The following is a 25,924-nucleotide window of genomic DNA, read 5'->3' on the forward strand; positions in this document are numbered from 1 at the left end:
TTCGATACATGCACTTATGTTCTTGACTTTAGCATCACTATACCTATGATCAATGAGATGTTATCATCAGTCAACAAACATACTAGTCTTAATGCATCATTATTGTCCCTTAACAATGATACTCGACTAGGGACATTTAGGAATATTGATATTATTCTCATAATCTCATTTCTAAGTCACGTACTTAGAGATATAGAATTACATATAATATTCCAAGGACATTTATTATACTTTCAATTTATTACGCAGTAAATAAAGACACAATAAATATTTATTCCATAATCAATATAACATAATCCATAAATGTCTATGATAGAACACAATAGTATTGTCTCTAGGACACCAATACTAACATTATCATGCTAAAAATTAGTGAGTAATAATAAATAATCACATATTAATTCACATTTAGTATCTCATCGTATTGATTAAATGTCAGACTATTAAATTAATCATTCCATTAATCTCCCATCAAACAAAATAATTTTCGATTAATTTTTTTAAGTATCTTCATTGATAAAGTCTGATTTTAATTTTTTATAAACTTGCCTATTATATATATAACAAATATCATTAGTAAATATAAATAGATAAAATTTTAAGTTATTCATGTGTGGAGTTAGTAAGAGAGTTTGGTTACCGGAGTGGTACATGAAAAATATGGTTAGACGGGTATGAGTTTGATCTATCATAATCGATATAATGTGTTTTGTTATTTAAAAATAATAAAATTATTATCATATTATATTTTGTATTATTAATTTAATTTTGTATTATATTTATATTTAATCATTGAAAGTTGCCCGTTCTCTTGTTAATTTGCGGAATTCCTGCTGCCTACCATTCATTATTGGCCCTACTAGTAGTCTAGTACTAGTATTATTTCTTCTGTCTTTTTAATTTTTTTACGTTATTTTTTTTGGTACGTTTCAATATTATATTTTTCTCTGGTTCGATGTTTAAATTTTTATTATAAAACAAAATTTTATTAATATATTATAAAATTATATTTTATAGAGTGATGTGCGTGCAAAGAATGTAAATAATCACATAGTATGATACTGACAAAACAAACAGGGGTCCTATACTCGTTTTGGTCCGCCGTATAACGTAGCAATATCATCAGAAATGTGACACATTCTTTTTGTCCCATCATAATTAAACACCAAACCTTTTGGATTTTTGTTCGTGTAACATGTTTCGGACGTTAACAAAATCACGTGACAAGAAAAATATAAAGATATACCTCACATTATGTAAGATTAATTTGAATGTGGTCCAAATAAATATTGGAAAAAGATTTTTCTAGAAAAATCAAATTAAGAAGAAAAAATGATATTTGAAATAATCAAGTCGAAATAAATAAAACAAATCGTATTATTAATAATAATATATTTTAATATTTACGAATAAGATTTGTTGAAATTGATATATGTACATGTACTCGCTTGACCACAACAATTATAATTTTTTAAAATCTTACTGCTGAATCAAAATTTTGAAAATTCAGTAGACATAACGTTCGAGACATTAAATTACTGTACAGTACACAGAAAAATACAAAAAAAAGATTTTTTTACTAGACAAATAAAATAAATGTAAAAATGTACGAAGAAATCCTAGTCAGGTTGGAGTATTATGAAAAATAAGAACAGATTAAATAAATTAATTGATTTGGAACTTTTCAGTGGCTGCCGGTTGTAGGAAAAGAAAAAAAAGAAGCCTACTTGTTTTTGATAAGTGCATCCCACGATGTAGATATATAGGCCATTTGACATAATTTAAAAGAAATGTTCATTTGTTGATTATAAACAAGAAGTTAATTGTAAATGGAAAATTAACTTGTATTTTACGTTTTTGGATACAATTTTTGATATTGACAATTTATTGAACTTAAATAATATTATTCCCTCCGTCTTTTAATACTTTTCCTGTTTCCCTTTATCACGTTTGCCAACACACATTTTTGGTTGATAATATCTTTAATTTTATATTAATATTAAATATAAAAACTTCATTGTATTAAAGTACTTATTAATATGAATCCAACAAAATCACTCACGACTATATTTAGTATTATAGATTACACGTAAATTAGTAATTTGTCTCATGTTATGAACAGTGCCGACATCTCAAACGGAAAACGTTTAAAAAAACAAAAGGAGTAATATAATAATAAATTATCTATTAAAAATTATATATATATTTATAAAATCAAATTACAAATTAAAAATAAGTCATTAAAAAATAAATATTTTTAGCTTCTCAAATTTTGATTTTTTTTTTGTCGAGAAGCGAAAAAATTAATAAATAACTCAAACCCAGCCGAGACAAACCCTCGAACTGTCAATTACAACCTGATTAATAAACAAAAAACGAGCTAAACATATAGCCGCTTTGTTTTCAGATCGCTTAACAAATAGAATATTTAAATTCTTTGAACCAAAAAGTATTACAATCAAATCTCGAACAATCCAACCTACATCAGTTGTGAATATACTAGCATCACAATCGACCTTCACGTACATAAGTAGCAGCATCTGTAGCCCAATGTTCAGAATTATCAGTTACATCCACTAATATTGGATCAAAAAATGACCCCATAACATGAATAATATTATGTCGTGAAAGGTGAGCTCTTGCGACATTTACCACCGTGCCATATTTGATACAAGCCATACAGATCACCCAAAATTTCATGTAACACCTTCTTGAAAACATTACCGAAAAACATAACAAGACACAGAAACATCAAAACAAACACAAACATCCCAAAAAGATGGGCACAATCTTGATGACAAGGTACTCAACAAGAACTCACCCAAAAGGATTAAATCTTGATTTTATTGATAAAACTGATAAATATAAGAGAAGATGGAAGAGCGAAGATGATTAATCAAGAGAAAGGATGAAAGATGAAGAGCGGAGAAGTGGCGGCTAAAATTTCGGAGATCGACTCTCAAAACTGCAAACCCTAATTTTGAGAGAGAGAGGTCATAAGTGTCACTCCCTCCGTCCCCCGCAATTGTTTACATTGGAGGGGGACACGGAGACCAAGACAATGTATGAAAAATGAGTAAAGTTAGATGAAAAGTGGGTAAAGTGGTGAGAGCTATCAATATTTAATAATAATTTGAGATGTTGGAGGAAAATAGTGGGTGTAATAGTAGTTTTTACTATTAAATATGAGATAGTGGGGGAAGATAGTGGATGTAATGATGGGAAAAACTTACTATTTATAGTAACGTAAAAAAATGAGAGTGACATCCCAAAATAATAACGGTAAAAAAATGAAAAAGACAGGAGGAGAAAGGAGTATCTAATTCTCAAATTTTGATTTATAGAGCGAAAATTACCAGTACCTGTCCGCGTGGGACCACCATATAGTTACAATAACAAACCGTGGCAATTTCATCTGGAATGTGATACACATTCTTTTTGTCCCCCCATAAAAAAACCAAACCTTTTGGATCTTTGTTCGTGTAACATGTTTCGTATTTTAATGATATCATGTGGCAAGAAATATATACTCCCTCCGTCCCCCTGAGTTGTATACATGGGGGACGGGGACGCGGCACGGACTTTAATGCTCCTGCAAAGTGTAGTTGTGCAATTTATTTTAAAACTTTTCTTTTCTGAATTAAAGTTTAGATGTTATATTTTTATACAGAAAAAGAAAATCTCAAAAATAAGTTACGGAACTATATTTTATAAGAGCATTGAAATGCGTGTCGAACAGTTAAAAAGAAACGTATAGAATTAAATGGGACAGAGGGAGTAAAGATTTACATCATCGTGAAAGATTAATTTTAATATGGTCCAAATAGATAATGGGAAAAGAAATTTCCAAAAAAAATTAAATTAATAATAAAACATACGATAGTTGAAATAATCAAATCAAGCATAAATAAATAAATTATATTATTAGTTCTTTAATATATATGAATAAGAGAATCGAATCATTTACTGAAATTGATATATGTACATGTGCTAACTTGATCACAACAATTACTATTTCAGGGATTATCCAAAAAAAAAAAAACAGTTACCATCTTATGAAAATATTATCTTTTAATCAAAATTTGGGAAGTTCAACAATCTAATGTTCGAGACATTAAACTAAACCATGATACAAAAAAATTACAAATTATTTGATAGATGATAAATAAAATCTAAATAAATTGAGAATAAAACTCACGAAAAAGAAATATTTCACTAAACAATAAAATAATTACAAAAATGCATAAATCCTAGTGTGGAAAGAGCAATAATGAAATTAAGAATCAATTAAATAAATTAACTAATTTAGAAAGTTCCGGTGGACCTTCCGTCCCGTCGGAAAAGAAGAAACAAGACGGACATGTTTTTGACAAGTTAATCGTGCTGATATAGAAGTCATTCGGCGTAACTTAAAGGAAGTGTTTATTATTTATAAATGAGAATTTAATTGTAAATAAGAATTAATTTTAACTTTTTTTGTTGAACAATTTTAGTTTGTTTTATATTTAAAATTTAGTGAGTATAAAAAATTATTCATATAATTATTCATTATTTTAAATAATTTTTTGAAATAGTCATTTATATAGTTGTAAATCAACTTTTAAAATAAAATTAAGTTACTTAAATAATTAGCATTATCAACTTTTTACCATTTGACTTATATATAATCACAAGTTAATTATAAATTTATTACAGAAAAGATCAAAATGACTTGAGCCTGCCCAGTATCTAAAGTACCCCCGACTCAGTAAGATTGTAAAAGATGTTGTTAAAGGAAGCCCCATAAAAGGATTTATCAAAATTGACAACCATTCCCAATGCAAAAGAGAAGTATATGGGACAAAAAATATTAGCAATAACCTACAAATTGAAAGTTTATATTATATAAGACAACATTCCAAATAGGGACTCGAGTTACCGCCACTATAAATCATCAATTTTATTAAAAATTCTGTTATAGAATACATATAAATCGTGATTCTAATATAGAATACTATAAAATAAATCTATTTTCAGTAATTTAACGTTTAAAATTTGATTAAAAAAGTAAAATTTCGAAACTGATTCTACAACAGAATAATTCTGGATGATTATTATTCTGTTATAGAATCATGTTGAGATATTGCATAATTTTAGATGATATTTGGAATAAAAAAATTGTATAACTTTGTTTTCAGTTTAATAATCAAAATTTGCAATTATATTTCATAAAAAATATAATAGAATATATATTATGTATATATTTATAATGGTGTGCTACGTAACTCCAGGGTATGTTATGGAATGCTTCCCTACATACATATTTATTATACTCGATATAAACCTAAAATAAGTTTCCAAAACAATCCACAACCTAGGAAAATCATCGTAGTAAATAAGACAATCGGACTTATTCATAGATTAATCGGATAATAGAGATCAATTGGAATGATTAACTGAATTTTTAATTAGAATTAAAATGATATTTTTAAAATTATATTAATTATTTTAATATGAGTATAAATTTATAATTTATAGTGTTAATAACATAAATTTAAAATTTTAATTTATTTTTATAAAATTTAGACCGATTAAATTGATTTTTGACAGATAAATATTACTTTAAACGAGTTTTTTTTAAAATTAATTTTTGACCTGAGTAACACTTTAATCGCCGATTTTTTTAATTTGATATTAATTATATATACTTATTTGCTTATAAAGATATTAAAATATTATATTTGTTATAATAAAATTGGTTAATTAAAATTCAAAAGGCAGTACACAATATATGTTTGTTATTTCTATTATATTTTCCGTGTAAATAATTTAATATATTTCAAATAATATTATGTCATAATAAAATTGGTTAATTAAAATTTAAAAGAGAGTGGACAAAATAATCTATTTATGTGAAAAGGTTAAAAAAAAAAAAGTAAATTTTGACCTAAAATCTAGTTTTTTATATTTATCAAGGTAGTTAAAAATGCAGGAGGTTGATTTTTGAGTAGTATATAAAGCAAGTAGGTTGGAGGCAGGAAAGGCATCCATCCATCCATCTTGCTTACAATAAAAAAGAAGAAGAAGATGGCGAATCCCTTTGGGCAAGTGGTTGATGATGAAAAGCTTGATACTATGGTGAACTACGTAGGGAAAGTGAAAACGCAGGAGGATCGAGCAAGAGAAGCAATGAATCTGATAAACGAGAATGACAAGAATGGCAAGGCAAAAAGGTATGTAGAGGGACTGAAGAAAGAGTATGGTGATGGAGCCACCACTTTGTGCATGGTTTACAACGCTACAGGAGAAACTCTCTACTACTCCGCTAGTAAAGATTGGTACGGCTTCATTGGTCGTACACCTTACCCTTTTGAGATTGGAAATGGCCAATGGGCTTCCTTCCTCCATGTCAAAAAGGCCAGTGATGCTTCTGGTTCCGAGGCCGCACTGGTCTTCCGTGGTAGCAACGCATCTGGAATGGAGCGTGACTATTGCGTCGCTTGGTCTAGCCCTTGGGCAGCTTGGTACAAGAACAAGGTAAAATATTTATTTTCGGTTTTTCTACGGTATGCTCATGGGCACACAAATAGCACTAAATTTGATGGTTTTTTCTTGTTTTGATTGGCTTACACCCTTTTAATAATGATGGCCCCTCTGCATTCACACCAACCACATCAATCAAAACACACCAAATTTATGAATTTCCGCCCTTAGCATGTGCATGTGCCCATGTGCACACACTAGACAAACCCAAATATTTTATATTTACAACAACTTGATACTTATGCATTATTAATAATCCCTTTTTTTTAGGCTTACTGTGATGTAGGTTATGTTGGGAGTTTCCCCAGGGATTGGGATACTGTTTACCACACGTTGAACAACGGCGGGTATGAACATAGCACCAACAAAGATGGAGTCGACATTGAAGCTTCCACTGCTACGGGCACTTCTCCGCTTTTTGTTGCAAAAATCAAGATCCCGTTCAGTCCAAGGCCCTAATCTTGGATACTTTTCTGTTCAAAAATGAATTAAATAAAATTATGTATGACGAAGAAATATTTCTACGTCAGTATGTAATGGTAATAATCAAAATCCATTGGATTGTACTTTATTTTATGTACCCGCACCACTAAATAAATTTCATTACTTGTACTATCATATACTAGCTTATAGCCCGTGCAAGGCACGGGAGCTTTTTAATTATTTATAAATTTTTTAAATATATTTTAAATGGTGTGAAAAATTAAATTTATAAATAATAAATTAAAATAATATATATCATGCCAAAGTATTAAATTCTTTCTATCAAATTTTAAATTATTTTAAGTAGAATATGTGACGCCAACTTCTATTAGATTATATTTATAAATGTATTTTATATTAGAATTATTATACTGTGATTAAAATATTTTTCTAAATATTTTTATGGTTCGAGATTAAAATTGATAAACACAATTTGTTTTGAATTAAGAAGATAGAATTATAAACATGCAATAAGATAGTAGAATTTGTTTTGGATTAAGAAAACGTTTTTGTATTCGTTCCTCACATAAATCGGGCATATTAATTTTAAAATATATTAGATAAAAATAATTTTGTGACGGTGCGATTTATACGATTGTACAATTAAAATTGGTAGGAAACATTTATTTTGGATTAAAAAAAACCAAAAAGATATGAAAGACAGAATTTGTTTTGGATTTAGAAAAAGAATTATAAACATGCAAGTAGATATCAGTTTCCTTATTGAACATAATTTAATTTTGTTATAATCTAACGGTGCTTATTTGTTCAATATACGATCCAACGGATAATAAGTTTTTGGACCATAGGACCATGCGACCAAATTATCTCCCTTACGCTTATTATATATAAGTATATAATAAAGTGATTTATAATATCATTTGGTGCTATTTGTGCTTCAAATTTTCCAAAAATAATGATGGGTGAGATTTGGATATGCCGCAAGAATAAGAGCATGTTTGTCTTCCTTAAGACCCGAATTTTCAGCAAGTTTCGATTTTAACCTCAAAAATGTCTATTTGTGTGATAAATCATATTTCGATTTAAAATTAAAAATAAACCGGAAACTGATTTGAGGTATTTTTTGTGACTTAGTTTCTTTTAAATAAAACTTATCCATAAAACACAAGTTACCCATACATCACTTTTATTTTCATTACTATATTTTTAATAACTCATAATTCATTAATGCGTTACAATTACTTAAAAATACATTTCAAACTCTCAACCTATCACATAAGTCACGTAAGTAATAAATCGTAAATTCTGCCAAACGGGCTCTAAGAAAGAAAAATCACTTCATGGACAACAAGAGTTAGTTTGGTTGTGTCCACAGATACCCACCCCAATCTTTGGATTATTTAAAGACTAGTAATTTGCCCGTGCTCCGCACACGGTGATACGTAGTTTTTTTAATTATTCTGATATATCTTATATTTCATTTCTTAGACAATACAATTAACAATTTAAAATTTTACAAAGGGTTTATTAAATCGAGGGGATATATTTTTCTAATTATACCGGTATATGTTCTCTATGTAATTTTAGACAAAAAACTACTAACTAAACAACTAACCCCGTGCTTTCTAAATTTACTTCACAAATCAAAGTAACGAAACTACATCAACTTAGAAGCAAAAAAACAGAGCAACAAAAATATTAAAAACCAAGTTAAAACCCAAATATATATAAAATAGTGCAAACAGAAGGAATTCATGAAACATAGTACTAAAACAACCAATTGAAAAGCACACAAACAATCCGAGCAAATCCTAGACTTCAACAGCAAAGTCATTTATTTAAAACTACATCTAGAAAAAAAAGAGAAATCTCCATCCAAGCCATTCTACTTCTTTAAGATCCCAACAGAAAATTCCATCAAGCACATTTCAACCTTCCTGCAAAAGTAATTTTTTTTAGAGTAGTCAGCAATTATATGAAGAGACATGTGACTTAAAAATTTAACACAAGAATGTTTTTACGTACAATCTTAATTTTTTTGTAGACTGATTTTTCAGAAGTTGGAGTGTCTTCTGTTTTGGTTAGGTCGATCTTGCTCTGCGAATATAAGATTTAAGAAAATTATTGCCGAATTGTTGAATTTAATCAAATCAAGAAGTATATAACGGTTAACTATTATTGTCAAAAGTAAGGCATGATACATTAAATCGGTGTAGTACCAACCTCAGCAAAACTGGAAGTACTCAAGCCTTCCCTCATCACATCGGATGACTTGTCTGCTCCAAATGAATTAGAAGCTTGAAATGCATCATTAACATAGAATATCTTACTCTTAGCTACGACATTCTCCTCTTTGACCTCAATATCAAAGGTGTACTCCTTCCCGATCATTTCTTTAATCTTTGCCGGGTATCCAGAAGCTGAAGCGGTCTACGGATTCAACAAAGTTAGGCTATTCAATGTATAAATCACTATTGAAATATGAGATCATGCATCACCTGATATTCAGATTTAAGAGTGCAATGGACGGACCTGCAGATTATCAGAAATGAGCTTGGTTGCTGTTTGGCCAACAATTCTTCTAGCAGCCCTGTCTAGAAGAACGAAATTCAATGCTTCTGTTTCATCCCCAGCAAGAACCACAATTTTGTACCTTGAACATAAATTTATAGAATAGAGAAGGATTAACATAAACTGGAGATTCATGAAGTCTATAGATAAGATTTGTCAAGCAGTAGATAGTAATTTTAGACTATAAAAGGCCAAACCTTTTTTCTGCCACTGGACTATTAGAACCACAGATGCATTTGTATCTTCCTTCCTCTTTAGAAACTTCTTCTGCGCATCCTATGCAGCTTATATACCACCAACTTCCACTTTCTTCGACATTTGTAATTTTAACAACACACATAAAGTGATTCTGCATGTATGAAACATTTATGAATAAAAATGGATGGTGTTAAATTGTCTACAAAAAGAAAAGTATAATTCACATATCATGACCTTCAGATCAGCAACATTTGTTTTCTCGCTTAGCTCACTAACAGATATCTTCTCAATGATAGCCACGTCCTGGGTCTGGACAGACGATTCTTCCATGTCCTCAGGAACCTCAAATCCTTCCTCCTCGAGCCTTCAAAAGTATAAATCGTATGCATATATTATCTATCTTCGGATTGCCAAACTATCCTTGAAGTACAACGAAGGATGACCAATTGTCCTACAAATTGCCAAACTATCCTTGAAGTACTGATTCATGTATCGCTGTGATCCAGTGTGCGTTGCTGGAAGAATAACATTTTTACCGAGAGCTCCTGGGTTTGTATCACCGTTCTGGACTGAATCGCGGATTGATTTGTAAAGGTCTGATCTGATAATATGCTGGTGTCCGCGAATCCAGTCCAACCTGTACTGTTCAACGGCTGCAAAAGCATCCACAACAAATTGCTGCCACAGTCGACCACCGAGATGTATGGTGAGTCCTGCAAAAAAACAGAAGATACATAATCAGACTAAAATAAATATTAACACCTGAATGACACTTGATATACAGAAGGTACGGGGCAGTATGTGAATCATTACCTTCATCCGGACGTACCATAAGCTTATATGCATAGAATTCCCTCATCGTGACGGTGGTCCTGTGTGCTGTCTCGTCAGGATGTTGATCACTAATTGGTTGTACGGGCATTTTTTTCTTTTTGCTTTGTAGTGGTATTTGGAGGTGAAACCCATCGTCACCATATGGGAAGAGAAGTGGATACTGCAGTTGCATAAAATGCTTGCATGTCTCAAAAACCCGTTTAAGATACCTTTGCTTGGTCTCTACAACAATATCTCGAAATGGACAATCAGTGTCCTCATCACCAACAACCAATGCAGCTACTTCATTAGACGGGCCAATTTGATTTGGTCTTCCAGAAGCTGATTTGGAAGACACCAAAAGAAGACCAAAATCATCTGGTTCACCAAGCTTAAAGCGATCCCTTGCCATCCGGAAACCTTCAGTAAGCTTGTTATTCTCATCGAGCATTTGCATTAATGATTCAACAATATCTGGATCTAGCTGATCTGAACCCGGGACAGCATTCATCCGATTCTCAATCTCGTTATCAGTGTCATAAACATAGAGCTGACAAAATTTAGGCGACTGTCCATCCTTTGGTATAAGACTCCCAATTAAATGGTAATTCTGGCCATTAAGCTTAAAACAATAAGGACCCTTGCCATTATTGATTTTTCGATCAATTTTACCACCGATGGATGTAAACTGGAAGAGTGAGTTGTAAGTGCGTATGTTTTGTTTAAAGTGTGCAGACTTTTCATGATCAGACAGCAGAGAAGCAAGTAACGGAGGGGGTTGCCTCTCCTGCGGTAACTTGACCTGACCATTTTTACAACAAAGAGAGAACGTAGCTGGACTGTTTGGATTGGATTTATTGTTTCTTTCTTCGTTCCACATACGGGCATTACAGCTGGCACAAACCTTTGATGGTGGTCCAAGATCCATATATCCTTCCCACATATCTGCCACAATGACAAAAAAGTCAACAATTGTATAACAGTCATGACAACACCATATAATGATATGAAACCATGATTAGTTATGGAAGAATTTTACATATTCAATGCTCATTAATTTACTTAGATATCCACTACAACCTGGGACATCATTAACATGTGTCGCCTCGTCATCCGAAATATATTCCCCTCGATGCCCTGTAAAAGGATTTATGACATGACATTTTGATAACGCAAATTTGACATTGAGACTCAAAAAAAATGCTACTGATACCATCAAGAGAATATACGTCATCTGACTCCTCATCCTCATCTGCAAAATGAATGTTCTTTTTATAGTTTGATCTAATAAGAAAACACTTGATCACAAAACAATTAATTTGGAGGCTGAGTGGCTGACCTGAAAGAACATCTTCCACAATGACCTGGTCATGAGCATCTTTATTCCCTGGACATTGCTCAAAAAAATCTAAGCAGTTATGTCTAAATCAATGAAAATATACACTAATTGAGTGGATCAAGACAATTACCGGTGCCCGATGAATACCAGTCTGTAATCAAACAGAGGAAAACTACTTTTAGCATTAAAAACCCAAATACACAGGGTGCAACAACAGCAAGAAGTAAATTAAAAAATAGGAAAAAAGCTGATTAAAATGACCTGGAGTTACAACACCGAGTTGCTCGGGTTCAGTCACAGTAACCGTAAAATGTCGCTGGGCATCCCTTTTTTTAGCAAGCTCAGGTGTACAAACTAATCGCGGATCGAGTTGAGTCTGCCCACCCTTGTATTTGAACGGAGCAGCATAAGGCATCCCACGATCTGCGTGCACGAAACATTTTATCATCTCTGAAAAATTCCTCATTTTTGGAACATATTTTCATATGCATGAGAGAGAATTACCACGGTTGAAGCTATCCATAAGAGCCTGTTGTGTTCGCGAGCTACCTGCTCCCCTACGAATGATCGATGATGCAGGCAGCTGAAAGAATGTATTCTTGTTCAAACTAACAGGCTTGGTCTCGATAAGTCTCGAAACTGGGGTCCTCAATCCTAAACAATAACATGAAAGTGTCACATGTCAGTGAACACCGGAATTAATATATGAGTTTTGATGTCCATAATGCAAAGAGCGAGACCTGCTAGGTCTACACCACTAAGTCGGCGTTCAGATGGACTCGGTGCGTACGGTGCTGCAGGGTTGAAATTGTGTCAATATATTTACCTTTAAAAAATTGAGGGATTTAAAAAAAAATTCACAGACCTGATAAAGTACTGGTGCCATGCCGGCGAACATTCACGCTAGGCGGTGAACTCCCCTGAAAAGACTGAGTGAGACAGCTCTGCCCAGAAGAAGGTGCAGCTGACAAAATATTAAACACATGGAGTCACCGTCATATAATTAATATGACAACATTGGGCTTGACGGATAATATAATAAAAATATTAATATTTAATATTAAATCAATGAGTGCAAAGCTAAATGTGGAACAGGTATTGTAATTGTAATCAGGAGACAACACCTGACCTCGCACTATTGCTCAACCTAGGCCAAGATTTTATTGTTGAAAACCTCTGGACTGGAATTATTCTTGAAACCACATTTAGCTTTCATATCATCTAGTCATTTAGTTTTATTTGGGATTAGATATGCTCTTTAATTAACCTTAAAGTTTCTTATTAGATGATACTAAGCTGTAATAATGTTTGGTACATTTTAGAATTGCACATATTATACCTTATTCTCTAAAATTTAAACTTGATATAGTGAATAGGTATTGTAATCAGGAGACAATACCTGCCTTCGAACTACCACTCAACCTAGACAAAGATTTTAATTGTTGAAAACCCCTGGAACGACCGAGTTCACCACTTGACGTCACACTTGGTTCCACTGTAGAATTGGGAAGAAGACGCAGAAAATTATGTTCCAATCGGCCACAATGCTAAAAAATAAAAAGGGAGCCTAGCATAAACAACATTCAACACAACACGCAAAAAATTCTTTAACCAAAAATGGGAATTGATAAATAAGCTCCACATTTTACTATTTAAGCTCCAATTCCATATTTTATACCACATTTACTCATGCTTTCTACCAATGTTTCATCCATATTATAGGTGATTATGCTATTTGGGTAAAAGAAAAAATTGAAATGGAGCTTAAATAGTAAAATTTGGAGCTTATTTATCAATTCCCAAAATAAACAACCGACAGATTAATTTTTAAAAGCTTGATACCATGCAAAGGCACAGTAAGAAAATGCCATGCAGAACACGCAAAATAGAATACCTGAAATATTGGAACTACTCATATGTCTCGGAGCCGGTGTTGCTGCACCCCGGCGCGTGGATTGCAATACATAACTTTGCTGGGGTGAAACCAGACTTGCTGCCACACAAACAATACAACAAACACCATAAGCACTCTGTCAGACACGATAACATCATAGTGTGTAAGGATCATCCGAAAGTCAGCAACAAATCTGAAAAGTTTCTGAATCTTTAAACAGAGTGTAAGGTGATAGGAACAGACATATATTAGGATCCAGATTTTCATTCGATCCAAACATAGGCCTTGAATGCTTCCGGGTTTCAAACACGTCCTCCACGGGGCATGCGGCAGAAGGCAAACCAGTGCCAAGGGCAGTAGAACTACGCTCTGACGCCTTTTGTACAGAGGATTGTTCTGATCCGAAGACGACTGCAAGACAGTATAAAGGAATACAGCAGAAAGCAATTAGTCTAGGAGAAAAAATTGAAAGCAATAAAAATATGAAGACAACTTAACCATTACTTGATCTTGGAGCGGGTCTGAGAGGCGTAGATGACGCCACGATGTTTTCGACATTGGAAACCCGTCGCTTAGAACCTGCATATTCGCTATAAAATGAAACAAAGATAACGATGATGAAGGAAGTAAAAAAGAAAACCACTACCTTTCTGAGACGAAGAAGGAGAAAACTGTCCAAGAGGAAGGCGCTTGCGCTTTGCATCATCCATAAGCAATGGTGATAGAACACCGGTGAAGCTTTGAACCTTCAAACGAAATGATGGAGAAGAAGCTATAATCACGGAAATAACCAACTGTTGCTAGATTTGTGAAGAAAAACATCGCTTTAAAAATTTTGAATAAATGGGGCTACCCGTTTATCTGGATATCCAGTACATGTAGACACATAATAGCATATGGATCAACCCGCTTGTTGTTGGGTGACCCAGAAAAACATGAGATGTCGAAAATGCCACCAGCAACAGTTAGTGGAGAAAAATGTGGAAGGCTAAAGCTAGTTTTTTTCAAAAGCTAGTTCTAACGCAAATTAAGAATATATTGATTGATATTGATATTGATTAGCTGTACATAGACGGGTTTCTTATTCTCTCTTTTGTACAAGTTCTCTTTTAAGTATCATTCACACACTTAGGGAGGGTCATCATTTGTTTCGGTTGACCGAATATCGAAATGAAATAATTTGATTTTAGTTCTGTTATGATTTGTATCTTTGCTATTCAGATTTTTCTCTCGTATTTTTATTGAAATAACTAAAGTTTCAAATAATCAAAATATATTAACAAAATAATATTATTATCAATTATTTATCATATTAATAACAATATATTTATAAAAAAATAATTTAGTTTATTTTAATGACTCGTGACTGATGAGTGATGATTTGAAGTATTTTCATTCTATATTTTAAGTAATATTACTTAAAATAAATGTATGTAAATGCTTTTTGGGGTAATATGGGTCGTGGTTTACTAAATTGTGGGTGTTAATATTAGTGTTAGTAACTTGGATTGTAGAGTAAGCTTATTGTTAGTAATTTACTTCAGAATTACTAATTTTAATAAATTTTATGTATTTTATTTTTTCTCATAATTTGCAAGTAATTTTCTCTTTAAATATTTGGTTTTTATTTCGTCATTGATTTTAATTGAAATATTAAATTTAATTCGGTGAAATAACCGACATTGCTTCAGTTCTTAATTCGATTGTGATTTTGATGCTTATTCGATTTATTGGATATTTAGGTATTCAATAATTTGGTTCGTTTTTTTACCGAAAAATCAACCTACACACATATTCTTCTACACATTATTGAAAATTTAAAAGATAATACCCAAGACTGAAATTCTTTCCAAAAAAAGTTAAAGTAGCACGTGTGATTGCAATACTAGTGGAAGCAGTTAATTTTCGAGTTTCAATTAGAATTGCATATAAGATTGTACCATATTTTTGAATTTTTTTTATAACTTGGCCGGTATTTTGAATAAACCAAAATTTAAATCAGTACACAATATTGTCATATGGGAGTCAATTAATTAATTAAATTATAAAAATAATAATTTAAGTTAAAATGATTTAAATAATTGGTTATACATTTACAAATATTAATGAGTCCTATATGCCGAACACAATCAAACCCTAATTAATACTCCCACAGTCACATTCAATTGCATACTTTTCTTTTTCACTGCTCCGCACATATTTTAAGACTCTTATAAAATATATTTTCATAACTTATATTTAAAATTTTCTTTTTCGGTCTAAAAATATAAATGTTATATTTTTATACAAAAAAAGAAAATCTTATAAATAAATTGCAGAATTTTATTTTATTGAAGTATTAAAATTCGTGCCGCGTCCCCGTCCCCCAATGTACTATTGACCGGGACGGGGGAGTATCTTTCAAATATTTTTAGGAATATTTTTGAGATATTTTTGGTACCCTTTATATTATTTAATAATCGTGATTATAAAATTTTAAGATAATGGTATCTATGAAATTCTAAATTGATAATTATCAATACAGATTTTAAATGAAAAATTAATTAGAGGATGTAAGATTGATTTACATAGTAAAATTTTTTATGAAATTAATAAGTAAAATCTTTGTGCAAATGAATTGGTTATGATAATACTTTTATAAATGACAGATTAATGAGAGGTGGCAACTATAATGAATATATTAGAAATATATAATAGACGAGAAGAATAGCAAGATCAGTTGTATTCCTTGAGACAAATATGAAGCCTATTTATAGACTTAGTAGAAGAATGTTACAAGTATGTGTAAGGTCAAAAGTTAGGAACTTGAAAGATCCAGAGGTTGGAATACTAAACATTTGGAATTCTACAGACATCCATTCATAACACTCCCCCTTGGATGTCCATTTTCAAAAATCGTGCCTCGTTAAAACCTTTCTAGGAAAAAAACCTTTGGGAAAAAAATCCTAGTAAAGGAAAAAGAGTACATCGATTTTGAAAATTTATTTAAAATCTTTGAGTCGACGCATCCCAATCTTATGTACCAATCTCTCAAAAATTGTTGGTGGCATTGACTTTGTAAACAAATCTGCAAGATTTTCACTTGAACGAATTTGCTGAACTTCAATCTCTCCGTTTTCTTGAAGGTCATGTGTGAAGAAAAACTTTGATGATATGTGCTTAGTTTTGTCACCTTTAATATAGCCTTCCTTTAACTGTTGAATGCACGCTGTGTTGTCTTCAAACATCACTGTTGGGATTGTCCCATCATAGTGCATGCCACAAGACTCTCGAATATGTTGACATATTGACCTCAACCAGACACATTCCCGACTAGCTTCATGGATTGCCAGAATCTCTGCGTGATTTGAAGAGGTAGCTGCCAAAGATTGTTTCACAGAGCGCCACGAGATGGCTGTATCTCCATAAGTAAATAAATAACCTGTTTGTGACCGAGATTTTTCTGGGTCAGATAAATAACCTGCATCTGCATAACCAGTCAAAACTGCTTGGGATTTATTAGAATAAAATAACCCCATATCAGTTGTACCTCAAAGATACCGAAAAATATGTTCTACTCCAGACCAATGTCTTTTAGTGGGAGCATAACTATGTCTTGCTAATAAATTTACTGAAAATGCTATATCGGGCCTTGTATTATTAGCAAGATACATCAATGCACCAATAGCACTAAGATAAGGTACTTCAGGACCAAGAATTTCTTCATTTTTCTCTCTAGGTCGAAAGATATCTTTTTCTTTATCTAGTGATCGAACAACCATCGGAGAACTAAATGGGTGTGACTTATCCATGTTAAAACGTTTTAAGACTTTCTCTGTGTATGTCGATTGATGCACAAAAACTCCATCTCGTAGATGCTCTATTTATAGCCCAAGGCAAATCTTCGTTTTCCCAAGATCTTTCATTTCATATTCTGCTTTGAGATAATCCACTGTTTTCTGAAGCTCTTCAGGAGTTCCAATAATGTTTATGTCATCAACATATACTGCAACTATAACAAATGAAGATCTTGTTTTCTTTATAAAGACACATGGACATATAGGGTCATTCTTGTATTGTTCCCTTAACAAATATTCACTTAACCTCTTATACCACATTCGACCAGATTGTTTTAATCCATATATGGATCTTTGCAATTTAATCAAATAAAGATGGCGAGAATGTGATTTAGATGCTTCAGGCATTTGAAATCCTTCAGGGATCCTCATATATATGTCTTTCTCGAGGGAACCATACAAATATGCCGTCACAACATCCATCAATCACATTTCTAACTTTTCAATGACTGACAGACTAATGAGATAACGAAAAGTTGTAGCATCCATCACAGGAGAATAAGTTTCCTCATAATCAATGCCTGGTCTTTATGAAAAACCTTGAGCAACCAAACGTGCTTTGTATCTTACAACTTCATTTTTATCATTTCTTTTTCTTACAAATATCCATTTATAACCAATTGGTTTAGTCCCCTCAGGGGTTTGAACTACGGGTCCAAAAACATTATGCTTATTAAGTGAGCTCAATTCTTTTTCAATTGCTTCTTCCCATTGGGGCCAATCTTTTCTACATCGACATTCTTCGATGGATTTTGGTTCAAGATCTTCGGGATCCATCATTATATCAAATGCTACATTATATGCGAAATATTCATCAATGGCAGTATCATTTCGATTACATCTTTTTCCCGTGACAACATAATTTATTGAGATCTCTTCACTATCAACATTTTCAGGTACCTGTTCCTCTTCTAGGGTTTCATCTATCATGTCACGGGTCTCTTATGGAGTCTCTGCTGGAGATTTTACTTCCTCTATGGGGGCGTCTTGAATGTTTGCTCCTTTTCTCTTTCGAGGATTTTTATCTTTAGAACCGATTGGTCTACCACGCTTTAAGCGAGGTTTCGACTCACTTGCTTTGATAATTTTTCCTTCTGGGACTTGTATTTTTGCAGGAGCATTCATAGCTGGAATATGTGATTTAGTTACTCTATTTACATCGGTGAATGCATCAGGCAACTGATTCGCTATGCCTTGTAAACGAATTTTTTCTAGAATTTCTAAGTCACATTGACTTGTACGGGGATCAAATGTATTCAATGAAGATGTATCCCATGATATTTCTCTTTCCAGCTGTTTATTTTCTCCCCCTGATTTTGGGAAGATTTTGTTCTCTCCCCCTAATTTTGGGAAGATTTTATTCTCTCCCCCTAATTTTGGAAAGACATTTTCATCAAAATGACAGTCTGCAAATCTCGCAGTAAATAAATCACCCGTCATTGGTTCGAGATATTTAATTATTGAGGGGGATTCATAACCGATATATATCCCCAATTTTCTTTGAGGACCCATCTTTGTACGTTGTGGCGGGGCAATTGGAACGTATACCGCGCACCCAAAAGTTCTAAGATGGGAAATATTAGGTTCTCTTCCGGAGACCAATTGTAAGGGAGAAAATTTATGATAGCTTGTTGGTCTGATGCGTACAAGTGCTGCTGCATGTAAAATAGCATGTCCGCAAACTGTAACGGGGAGATTTGTTTTCATAATTAATGGTCTAGCAATCATTTGGAGTCTTTTAATAAATGATTCTGCAAGACCATTTTGTGTATGAACATGAGCTACAGGATGTTCAACACGTATCCCAATTGATGCACAAAACTCATTGAAAGCTTTTGATGTGAGTTCTCCAGCATTATCCAATCGAATTGTTCCAATATTGTAATCCGGAAATTGTGCCCGTAGTCGGATTATTTGCGCAAGTAGTCTCGCAAACGCCAAGTTACGAGATGATAATAAGCACACATGTGACCACCTAGTTGATGCATCTATCAATACCATGAAATATTTAAATGGTCCACATGATGGGTGAATGGGCCCACATATATCACCCTGTATTCTTTCTAAAAATTTAGGAGATTCTGTTCCAATTTTTGCTAAGGATGGTCTGATAATTAATTTTCCTTGAGAACAAGCAGCACATGAGAATTCATTAGTCTGAAAAATCTTCTGGTTTTTCAATGGATGCCCGTGTGAATTCTCAATAATTTTTCGCATCATAATTGATCCAGGATGCCCTAGCCGATCATGCCATATAACAAAATTATTGTTGTCAGTAAACTTCTGGTTCACTGTGGCATTTACTTCAATATTTCGAATATGGGTATAGTATAATCCGGAAGAAAAGGCCGGCAATTCTTCTATAACACTTTTGCTACCCAAAGTGATACTTGTAATGTAAAGAAATTCTTTATCCCTTTTATTCACCGTTTCAACGTGATATCTATTTCGGTGGATATCTTTAAACTTAATAAATTTCTTTGTGACTTTGGGGAGAACAATGCATCATCTATAGTAAATTTTGTTCCTTCGGGTAGTAATATAGTAGCTCTTCCAGAGCCTTCGATTAATTTTATACTCCCGGAAATTGTGCATACATTGCCTTCATATTTATTTAAAGAGGTGAAATATTTTTCATTTTTAAGTATAGTGTGGGTCGTTGCGCTATCTACAAGACAAATATCTTCCTCTTTTGCTACGTGCCCGATTCGAGACATATTGCTTCAATGTTAGATAAATATAAATTAGTAAAAATGATAATCATGAGAAGGAAACACAAGCATAATATAAGAGAAGAAAATAAAGCAAAAAGGTACATCATATATTTTAGTTATCATTCAGAGTAGTAGGATTCTCATAAAAATCAGCTGCATCTAAATATGTCATTTTGAGGAGGTTGTCAGCATGGTCGTTCTCTCCACAAACCAAATTTGTTTCGACATTCTTGCCCTTGTCTTTGAGTGATGCTTGGTAAAGTTCAACCAAGTGTTTTGGCGTACGACAGGTACGCGACCAATGCCCCTTCACTCCACATCTATAGCATGCACTTTCAACAACCCCTTTTCCTTTATCTTTATTAATATTTTCCTCCAACTTCGGGTTGGAATTAGATGCATCATTCTTGAAAATGGGGTAATTATGGATTTGAGATCCACGACCACGGGTTCCTTGTCCACGAGCAAAACCACGTCCACGTCCTCGTCCATGATTACCACCTCGTCCACGCCCGCCACCTCGTCCACGCCCATAATTATATGTGGCCGCATTCGCTTCAGGGAATGGGCGAGACTCATGATTCTTCATCAAAAGCTGATTATTTTGTTCAGCAACAAGAAGACAAGAAATCAAATCTGAATATTTTGTAAAACCGTTTTCACGATATTGTTGCTGGAGGAGTACATCTGAGGCATGAAAGGTTGAGAAAGTTTTTTCTAACATATCCGCATCAGGTATATTTTCTCCGCATAATTTTAATTGAGAACTTATTTTGAAAAGTGCGGAGTTATATTCCCTAACGGTTTTGAAATCTTGGAGCCTCAGATGCATCCAATCATAACGAGCTTTTGGAAGAATCACGGTCTTTTGATGATCATACCTATCCTTTAAATTTTTCCACAATTCAAGTGGATTTTTCACTGTCAGATATTCACTTTTAAGTGCTTCATGGAGATGGCGGCGAAGAAATATCATAGCTTTTGCACGGTTGGACTCAGTCTCTTGATTTTCCTCTTTAATTGTATTTCCGAGACCTTGTGCAGCCAAGTGAATTTCTATATCCAATATCCATGACAAGTAATTTTTTCCCGTAATATCAAGAGCCTCAAATTCAAGCTTTGTAAAATTTGACATGTTGTAAACTATACAAAAAGTGTTAGTAAAATATATTAATTTTTTACTACAAACAATGAGTCTAATAAATCACAAAAAAATCCAATCTTAACATGCAACAATTATAAATGATTATCAACAAAAGCACTTTAGTTAATTTAGTTACGATCTAAACTATAATGCACATAAAATAATGAAATAAAGAGAAGATAACCCACAAAATCATTATTCTTATTCTTAAAGATTTTCGTACATAATATCATGCATAACTTATAATTAAATTCATAACAATTATATGCATAAAAGAAATATTAAACAAAAAAAATTCTTTATTACCAATCACAAGTGAACATCATATATAATAGAAGTTTACGACCAAATCTAATATTCAAGAAAGTGTAATATTAAAGGCGGCTCTTGTAATAATCGAGGAAGTCTCAAATATCAATTACATAACATGTACTTAGGTTAAGGCATATTGTTACAAGCAAACAATAAAGAGACAAAAAATAATTGCCAAGTAAAAAAAAAAATTAATAATAATAATTTTACATTTTATAGCAGAATGAGGACTCAGGACTATATCAAGAACAACAAAAAATTCTTTTTTAAAAATATTAGTAACTCACATGATCGGTCTTATGCAAGTTACTTAACTAACAAATAATTTCTTAATCAAACCTAGTGCAATTAATCCTACGACTTGACTAAGATGCTAGTACTACACTATACTAAGTTACAGTACTATATAATGCCAAAAATAAAATATGTCATATACAAGTGTGTGGCTGCATGTGTGCGACACAGAAACCAGATACACATTCAACTCTTGCAATTACCTACACCAAACCGAGAAATAGCATGGTTCTTCTCTCCAAATGGTGGTGGCGTGCATATGGTGAAAGAGGTAGTATGTGGAACAAAATAATGTCAGAAAAGTACGGTCCCCTTTGGCATTATGACTTATCAAACATAGACTTGAAGGTGTGCTCTCCAATTGTTCAAAGCATCATAGGCATCCATGCGAATCCTGTGGCGAGCAAGCTGGTTAATCCTCAGAATTTCAAATGGAGGTTGGGAAATGGATCAAAGATCTATTTTTGGGAAGATTGGTGGACTGAGGATCAGCCGTTGTGCAGAAAATTTCCGGGCCTCTACTCAGTGGCTTCTGTCCATCACTTACTAGTAAAAGATTTTCTGCATTTATGGCTCAAATTTCCAGATGATCCCTTGGTAAATAATGAACTTTGGTTAGGCTCATTGTCACATGATCATCTCAACGAATTGCATGCTCTGAGCGTGATCTTGCAAAACATGAATCTTCTTCACGGCAATGACACTCTGTTATGGCTACAAGGGGTGAATCCTTTTACCACAAAATCTTGTTATGCTATGTTAGAACCTCCTACGGCACTTAGTCATCAACAAAGTTTTATTTGGAGGCTTATCTGGGCTATGAAGGTCCCCCCGAAAATTCATGCCTTCCTTTGGAAAGTGCAATGGAATATTTTACCCACAAGGGCTTTTATTGGTAATCGTATTGAGGGTTCTATCAAGGAATGTCCCTGGTGCACGTCTTCCATTGAAACAGTCGATCATTTACTATGGCAATGCCAATTAGCTGTGTGGGGTTGGGGTTTCATTAGCAAATGGTGGAGTATTCCATGCCAGAAATTGCAGAATAATAGCCCATCTCTGGTTCATATTCTCACATTTTTTAAGTCCACTCTACAAAACAAAATCTGGCAATTAGTTGCTGCGGCGGTATTTTGGTCGATTTGGTTGGCCCGAAATGAACTAGTATTCTCTGGTACTAAGATCAGGAAGCAGCAATTTTTGGATTTAATTTTCCTGAGAATTAATAAGTGGGGGAGTGTTGTCAGATTAATTGATTTCGAGAATGACCCACTTTGGAAGGTCAACCCCCAGGGTGCTATCTCAGTTCATCACTACAAAATCTCAAGGGAATTCTGGAGGTTTAAAGTAGAATCTTATGACTACATCTGTGCAGTAGATGGGGCTTATGGTTTGAATGATCAGTGTAAGCTGGGAGGAGGGGTAGGCGGCTTCATATTAAATAAGCAAGGCACCAAAGTATTAATTTTCTCTGGCCCAGTTCGTTCTCATTGTGCTGCTGAATCCGAGCTAGAAGGAATGTTTTTAATGTGTCGTTGGGTAATTCGGTTGGGTTTGCACTCTCACAAAGTGGTTATCTGCTCCGACTCTACGACAACTATAAATACACTCCATAGCAGCACTGACTTGAGCTCAATGTATTCTTCCTGTGACCCCATGTTGCAGCATCTAATTAATGTATCGATCTTTATTCAATTTGTTCCGGGTTATTTAAATGATGATGCTGATCTGTTGGCCAAACAAGGCCTTATGAAATCAAAGATGTTTAGCTGGGTTCATAACAGCTCCGCCTAAGATTTTTGTGCCAGGCTAGTGTTCAGTGTGTGTAATCTCATATCTTGGGGTTTCCCATCGCAGTTCTCTCTTCAGCTTTGGGGCTATGAACAACTCCAAGGGCAAGGAAAATATGCTGCAGAACTTCTCCTTCAATGATAATGGCCTTTTCTCTCCTGGGGCGATCTCTCTCCTTGACAATAGAGAGCTGTTGCAATTCTCTCGAGTTTTCATGGGTCCATCTGTCAATTTTGATGCTTCTGTGTGCTCTGGTGTCCAGGCCAAAGACATTCTCCTTCAGGCTGTTCTTGTTTTCAGCCTCGGAAGCCGGCGCTAGGGTGGATCAACAGGGTGCCAGAGTCTCTTCCTCTATGACTGAAGTGGACCTGCTGTCTGCCAATCAGGTTATCGACTTGATGGGTCTTGCTGAAGTACAGGCTGTGGTAAAAGTTGATGTGGTCGCCAAGAACTAGGGCTTCTCTCTAGTTTTATCTTTGCTGTAGCTTTTAGGTTAATGCTTTTATGTCTCAGTTTTTCTTCCTGTTTTTAGCTGCTCCTTTTGCTAGCTTTAGGTCCATAGTTGGACCAAGCTTTGTGTTGGCCTGTTTCTTTGTTCAGGCTTTGTAAGAATTTCTGAGTTTTAATTCTATTTCGCTTTTCAAAAAAAAAAAATAGCAGAACAGAACGCATGATCAAACATGACCATCAATATTAAATATAAGTTAGCGTTTAAACACCCAACACGAACATGAGAAGGAAACCATACCTTTGAATAAGATATGAGAGGTTGTTCCTTCTAAATATTTTTAAGCAAACTATTAAACTCCTTCTAATTAGCAACTCGTGCTGATAACGTATTAGAAATATATAATAGACGAGAAGAATAGCAAGATCAATTGTATTCCTTGAGACAAATATGAAGCCTATTTATAGACTTAGTAGAAGGATGTTACAAGTATGTGTAAGGTCAAAAGTCTAGGAACTTGAAAGATCAAGAGGTTGGAATACTAAACATTTGGACTTCTAGAGACATCCATTCATAACAGAATATTAGTATTTATTATTAACATAATTCATTAATTAGTGAGATTGTAATAAGTACATTGATTATTGGTATTTTTGTAATTATATCTTAACTAAGGGTAACTGAAATTTGATAGACAATTTTTTTGCTCTTTTTGACCTTATTCTCTTTTAATATATAGAAAGTAGATGTAAGTCCAATTTGGTTTGTTGAATATTAGCCCCGCGCCTACAAAGAATTAGGAAGGTAATATAAAATTTGAGGTAATTTGTAGTTCCAATAAAATGGTGGAACACACTTGCACACTACACTAGCGAAGGAAAAAAAATGGTTTAATAGGCAAAAAGATCACTGAACTCATAGCCAACTTGCAGTTGGGTCACTCAACTTAAAACAGTTGCAAACGGATCACAGAACTAGATTTAACTTGTAGTCAACTAATAAAAACTTGCATTTAGATAACCGTCGGTAAGTATTAGTTGACTTTAACGAAATCCATTAAAAAATATATACAAAAAAAATTCAAAAAAAATTATAAGAAAAATTTGTAGAAAATATAAAAAATTTGTTTTCTTAAAAAAACAAAAAAATTCCGAAAACTTCAAAAACTCTGAAAATTTTGGAAAAACTTTAAAAATTATAAATTTTTTTCAAAAAAGATGCACAAACTTTGAAAAATATGAAAAACTGGAAAAAAATATTAAAACTTCAAAAGAATCTGAATATTTATCAAAAATTGATATTTCCTTAAAAACCTAAAATTTTTTAAAAAAAACTAACAAACTGCAAGAGACATTAATAGTTGAGATAATATAAAGCAAGTATGTACAGGATAGTTTCCTGTTTGTATGAATGTACAGGACATATAGTATATATATATTTTTTGTCGGGTAATATAGTACTCATATATTTAAATGTGCACTTATAAATATATAATCTTTAAGAGTAAATTTCAAAGGTGTGGCTGGATTTTTCACTAATTTACATAATTGTGGCCGAACTTTAAATATAGTAATATTAGGGATGGACATTAATCCCGACCCGAC

The 25,924-nt window shown here is 33.1% G+C and overlaps 4 protein-coding genes across 4 annotated transcripts; 2 read left to right on the forward strand and 2 right to left on the reverse strand.

Moving 5' to 3' along the window:
- Positions 1-6,015: 6,015 nt before the first annotated feature.
- On the forward strand, positions 6,016-7,206 carry LOC108216792 (23 kDa jasmonate-induced protein). Its single transcript, XM_017389629.2, has 2 exons — positions 6,016-6,516; positions 6,793-7,206. The coding sequence occupies exons 1-2, from the start codon at positions 6,067-6,069 to the stop codon at positions 6,979-6,981; spliced, it is 639 nt and encodes a 212-aa protein (XP_017245118.2). The 5' UTR covers positions 6,016-6,066; the 3' UTR covers positions 6,982-7,206.
- A 1,466-nt stretch (positions 7,207-8,672) lies between these two features.
- On the reverse strand, positions 8,673-9,672 carry LOC135152225 (uncharacterized). The gene is made up of 4 exons (XM_064092069.1): positions 9,499-9,672; positions 9,190-9,396; positions 8,992-9,063; positions 8,673-8,903 (listed from the first exon to the last, which is right to left on the reverse strand). Exons 1-4 carry the CDS (start codon positions 9,670-9,672, stop codon positions 8,895-8,897), a joined length of 462 nt encoding a protein of 153 aa, XP_063948139.1. The 3' UTR covers positions 8,673-8,894.
- A 10,771-nt stretch (positions 9,673-20,443) lies between these two features.
- On the reverse strand, positions 20,444-21,466 carry LOC108216943 (uncharacterized). Its single transcript, XM_017389803.2, has one exon. The coding sequence runs from the start codon at positions 21,464-21,466 to the stop codon at positions 20,444-20,446; it is 1,023 nt and encodes a 340-aa protein (XP_017245292.2).
- An 840-nt stretch (positions 21,467-22,306) lies between these two features.
- Positions 22,307-23,875, forward strand: LOC108216944 (uncharacterized). Its single transcript, XM_017389804.1, has one exon. It carries the CDS (start codon positions 22,307-22,309, stop codon positions 23,873-23,875), a length of 1,569 nt encoding a protein of 522 aa, XP_017245293.1.
- The last annotated feature ends 2,049 nt before the right edge of the window (positions 23,876-25,924 follow it).

The sequence above is a fragment of the Daucus carota genome, chromosome 4 (assembly GCF_001625215.2).
Source record: "Daucus carota subsp. sativus chromosome 4, DH1 v3.0, whole genome shotgun sequence".
Lineage (NCBI taxonomy): Eukaryota > Viridiplantae > Streptophyta > Magnoliopsida > Apiales > Apiaceae > Daucus > Daucus carota.

Excerpts from the sequence above, each read along its gene's own strand:
- LOC108216943 (XM_017389803.2), bottom strand. The coding sequence starts at position 21,466 with ATGTCAAATTTTACAAAGCTTGAATTTGAGGCTCTTGATATTACGGGA.
- LOC108216944 (XM_017389804.1), top strand. The coding sequence starts at position 22,307 with ATGGTTCTTCTCTCCAAATGGTGGTGGCGTGCATATGGTGAAAGAGGT.
- LOC108216792 (XM_017389629.2), top strand. The coding sequence starts at position 6,067 with ATGGCGAATCCCTTTGGGCAAGTGGTTGATGATGAAAAGCTTGATACT. Across the intron at positions 6,517-6,792 it reads CAGCTTGGTACAAGAACAAG|GCTTACTGTGATGTAGGTTA; the intron begins GTAAAATATTTA and ends CCTTTTTTTTAG.
- LOC135152225 (XM_064092069.1), bottom strand. The coding sequence starts at position 9,672 with ATGAATCTCCAGTTTATGTTAATCCTTCTCTATTCTATAAATTTATGT. Across the intron at positions 9,397-9,498 it reads TCATTTCTGATAATCTGCAG|ACCGCTTCAGCTTCTGGATA; the intron begins GTCCGTCCATTG and ends TTGAATCCGTAG. Across the intron at positions 9,064-9,189 it reads GTACTTCCAGTTTTGCTGAG|AGCAAGATCGACCTAACCAA; the intron begins GTTGGTACTACA and ends TTATATTCGCAG.